At 35.5% G+C, this 5,000-nt stretch overlaps 1 protein-coding gene across 1 annotated transcript in view; it reads left to right on the forward strand.

Moving 5' to 3' along the window:
- LOC144957183 (uncharacterized) overlaps positions 1 to 5,000 on the forward strand; it is a 48,894-nt gene that overhangs the window by 43,219 nt on the left and 675 nt on the right. Inside the window, exon 16 of the mRNA XM_078888226.1 lies at positions 1,242 to 5,000. This exon is cut by the window's right edge and continues 675 nt beyond it. Coding sequence (XP_078744352.1) covers positions 1,242 to 1,474 — 233 coding nt within the window. The 3' untranslated portion in view covers positions 1,475 to 5,000. The remainder of the gene's footprint in view (positions 1 to 1,241) is intronic.

Genomic DNA, 5,000 nt, shown 5'->3' on the forward strand with positions numbered 1-5,000 from the left:
TAGTAGAAGTGTAGTAGTAGTAGTAATAATAATAATAATAATAATAGATCTTTATTGTCCATAAATATGGCAATTTGTCATTTAGTTACACTTGTCATAACGTTATATGATAACTATAACATAGAACAGACACCTCACTCCTACCCATTCTCTCTCTCTCTCTCTCTCTCTCTCTCTCTCTCTCTCTCTCTCTCTCTCTCTCTCTCTTTCTTTCACGCATGCGACATACACAACATTAACATTTTCATTTCATTTTCAATTCGTTACATTCTTGGCAATTCAACACCAAATATTATCATCATTATCAATTGGTCACTCCATCTAGCCTAACATTAAACAAATTAATCAGTCAATCAGTCAACGCATCAATCCTTGGTTTTGCTGTACCATATGAAATATTCAACATTTTTATTGCTGATGGAACGAACGTTGATTTATACTTGTTAGTTCCACATTTAATCTGACAAAAACTTCTCCCAGATGGCAAAATATCAAATTCATGGTATAAAATATGTTTTTTTATTGTTGGTAATTGAGAATGCTTTCCTTTCTATTGCTTTTCCATGAATTCTTTCTACTTCATCAACAGGATGGTTTATTATTTTGATGCCTCTTTGTAATTCTAAATCATCATACAATGCTTTATATAATATTAAGCGAAGGATAGGTCTTCAATCAACAAATCGCGAAATAAGATGAAATTAGTGGTGCACTTTTGTGTCGGAAGTAAACAAGGCCGCCGCCATTTCGATTTCCTTGAGACAAAAACATTGATACGAACGATTTTTCCGAGGATTTGAAGCAGAACTCTAAACGTTAAAGTTTGAAGTACATACCATTCATTAATATGAACAATCATACAACGTTTAATACGTAAATGAGTGAAATGTTGCCATGAAACAAATAAATAAATAAATATAGTAGTAGTGGTAGTGGTAGTAGTAGTAGTAGTATTAGTAGTAGTAGCATTAGTAGTATATAGTAGTAGTAGTAGTAGTAGTAGTAGTAGTAGTAGTAGTAGTAGTAGTAGTAGTAGTGGTAGTAGTAGTAATAGTTGTAGTGATAGTAATGAGATAAGAATGCTTGGATTATCAAATTTGTGCATCAATAAATGAAAGAACGTCACTTCCAAATGATCGGGTTTTATAACATATAATAGAATTCCTAACTAAAGGCATGAGTAAAAATATTTTTTATTAAAAAAAAAGATGAAAAAAAACCCTTTTCTTGTTCACCCTCAGAATACACAGACCAGCATCACGTAGCACAGCCTCAGAGAACAAACAAACCAGTTGCTATAGAAATGATGCCAAACGAAGGGAACCCCGAAGAACCCCCAGAGAACCTCAAACTGGCCCCGGAGCAACAAGGCGGCCCCAGGTTCCTTCCCAACACGACCTTGAACCAGAATAACCCCTCGTCCAATCCACCTCCGCCTCCAAAGAAGAAGAGCAAATTTTGTGCCATTTTGTAACATTCTATATTTTATAAACAATATTTGCACTCATTGTCGTATAATTGTTATATTATATGATATCAGTGAGATGTATTTTCTTTTGTGGCCAAATACTTGTCTTTTGACGTCATGTTTTGGTCAGTGCAAGGCTATAATTAACGATGGCTAGGAAAGAAGCCGGCTATGAGTTCAGAAGAAGGTTACGATTATTAATAATTTTATGGAACGAAAAACATATAATTTGCGTTTTTGACATATAAATATGATGTTTTTTTTTTTGACGAAGGTCATTGAAGTGTATCCATAACAATTGACCTGAGGTGTAGATGCGTGGACTTAGAAACAACACTCACTGGGTGGGATTCTTGGCCTCCCACAGTGGGCAGAATGTACTTACTGTGTCTTCTATCCCCCTGTGTCTATTTTACATTTGCTTTCTGTATTTGTTTTGGAATGAGATTATTTAGTTTTGTCCTGACGCTGGCCAGAGTCCTTGGCTGGGAGGGAAAGAGACGAATGTATAGTTATAGATTTGGAGATTACATGTTTTTCCTTGTAAAGCGTCTCTTTTATGTTATTTTTAAGTTCTTTACATATGATTTGTAACATGTTTGTGTATTTCTCCTAGTGGGAATGGTGCTGATGTCTGGTTGAGACTTTTAGGCGAACTCAAACTTAGTACACTGATAGTGTGCTCTTGGAATCTACCTCTGTTCCCTCTTTGAACCAATTCCCCTTTGTCTTAGGTTTTTTTTTCTCTCACGTTCTTTTAATGATACCTCTAGAATGTTACCACTATCCAATTTCCTTCCATTTTACTGGCGTTGATATGACCTAAATGTGTTGCAAGCGATGTAAAACCCTTAAAACAAGCACACAAACAACAATCATAGCAAGCCAATCGGTTCAATAAGAATAGGATTCAACAATCGTGACGTCACTTCCCTCGTAATGACGCAGGGTAACTTAGTAACTGGTTCTAAACTATCGGAACGATGTCGGACGCCCTTATGAAATACTTCTCCGACGAGCATAAAAGTGTATCCAGAGGAGAAAAACATTATAAACCTGATCATATCTTGACTTTTATACATTCCTATCACATGACATGTGAAAAAGTTCTAGACAGCAAGAAGAATAAAAAGTACCGAATTTTTTGTTTAGAACCAAGCTGCTGGTTGCTGGGTGGATGTGACAGCAGACTATTGAATCCTATTATGTCTAAACTTCTTGTTGAGATGTGAATGTGGGGCCTGAATCATGAAGGAGGTTTTTGGCAATCCACAAGGATATTTGGCCCTAAAGCCAATTTGTCATCAGTGTTGAACTCGTCCCCTTTCCAATTTCCTTCCATTTTATTGGCGTTGATATGACCTAAATGTGTTGCAAGGGATGTAAAACCCATTAAAAACAAGCACACAAACAACAATCATAGCAACCCAATCGGTTCAATAAGAATTATTGTGAAAGTTCTTGTAGAGATGTGAATGTGGGACCTGAATCATGAAGGAGGTTTTTTGGCTATCCACAAGGATATTTGACCCTAAAGCCAATTTGAGATCAGGGTTGAATTCGTCCCCATTCTAGTTCCTGGAACTAAATTGTGACCCTTTGCATCAAAACGGTATGAAGTCGGGTTGGTTAAGATGTTGAAAATTGAATTTATAGCCAGAAATATCAGATATGATTTATTGAGGAGAATGAATAACGTATTTTTGGGTGCTAATGCCAACAATTTATATTTTTGACCAGTTTAACATTCAATTCGGCTTTTAAGCATCTGGTTCGTTCCGACAAAATACCGTTACAATTGAAGAGCGGTTTATCAAAACTCCTTAACTCCGTTTTCCTCATTTTGAGATATTGAGGATTATTTCCCCTAGAATTTCTCAGTCAGTCTATTATTTTATCACATTTAAACTTCAAATTCACACAAATCGAAGGAAATTATTGTGCCATTTGATGCTTAAAATATAATTCAATTTATATCGTGGATGGAAAATCTCAAAAAGTAGAAAAATCGACTTCACGAGTTTTGGAAAAGCAGCCTTCAGTTGATCTAAAAGTTTTGCCTAAAAACAAATTTAAGCTATTTTATGAACCGGATTCTAAAATTTTCAATGTTAAGCTTAAATGATAACATTTGGTTTAAATAAATGACGCCATTGAGAAAGTCAAGTTTTGTTTCGTAAATTGAAAAAAAAATGTTGAATTTCTATATTTTCACAAATGTCATCTTAAACTTAATTTCCTCATCCAGCTAGGTCAATTCGTGACATCATACTTTCCTTTCTTCAGGTTCAAAGCTCATTGGAAGTGTGTAATTAGTCCTCCTTACATCGCCAATCTAGCTAGAGAGTTGAAATAAGTGTATATAACAGTGCCAGACAAATCAGGAAAGAGAATACACGAAAGAAACAATCCCCCCAAAAAAAGCAGCCTATCTCAACTGGAGATCGAACCCAAGACCTGCACCCATTACATCACAAAGTCCTGATAGTTGGGATGATTTGATGTTTATAGTATTTTGGGATGTGTATTTTTTTTCTCTCATTCACTTGTACGAGTATTTTTCTTTGATATTTTGTCCAACATTGTTTCAGACACTTTTTTTTAGATCATTATCGTACAGTTGGACCAGGTGATGAGAGGAAGGACCAAATCTGCCATCCACGTACAAAAGGTTAATATAATATGCATATACTGGCTATACCTTATACAAAACTTTTTCAAAAGTCAATCGATGAACAATCAGTGCCAGTACTTTGGAAAACATCGATTGTCGTTCCAGTTCCAAAAAAGCGTTGTCCGACCGTATTGAACGACTTCCGTCCAGCGGCGCTTACATCGCTTGTAATGAAATGTTTAGAAAAAAATTCAAAATCTGAGCTCCTACAAAAATGTTATGACCTGAAATTGCAAGATCCGTACCAATTTGCATACCAGCAACATCTCAGTGTAGAAGACGCACTATTAACCGCCACAAATTCGATCTCAAAACACCTTGACCAAACGCCCTCGAATTACGCCAGAATCCTGTTTGTCGACTTTTCGTTAGCTTTTAATGCCATGAACACAGATATTTTGCTTCAAAAGTTGTGCAACATGGATATTCCAAACTACCTTTTTAAATGGTATAAAGAGTTTCTGACCCATAGACAGCAATGTGTAAAATTGGGTGAACATATCTCCAACAAAAGAACGTTGTCGAACGGATGTCCCCAAGGCTGCGTGAGTTCCCAAATCTTGTACATCTTATACACCAACGACTGCAGACAATCCTTTGAAAATTGTTTTATAGTGAAATATGCAGATGATACTGCTATTCTTGGCTTATTAAAAGATAAAGTTACCGAAAAGAATTATTTCAAACAAATAAATATATTCACCGATTGGTGTAAACAAAATCAGCTTGAATTCAATGTTGAAAAAACGAAAGAACAGGTGTTTGGTGTAAAAAATAAAACGACTTAAAGTGTGTGGCGATCGGTAAAGATGATGTTGAGATAGTTGACTATTTTAAATATTTAGGAATAACCATTGA

The sequence above is a fragment of the Berghia stephanieae genome, chromosome 11, assembly GCF_034508935.2.
Source record: "Berghia stephanieae isolate SIO BIC M18660-M18661 chromosome 11, UCSD_Bste_1.3, whole genome shotgun sequence".
Taxonomy (NCBI): domain Eukaryota; kingdom Metazoa; phylum Mollusca; class Gastropoda; order Nudibranchia; family Aeolidiidae; genus Berghia; species Berghia stephanieae.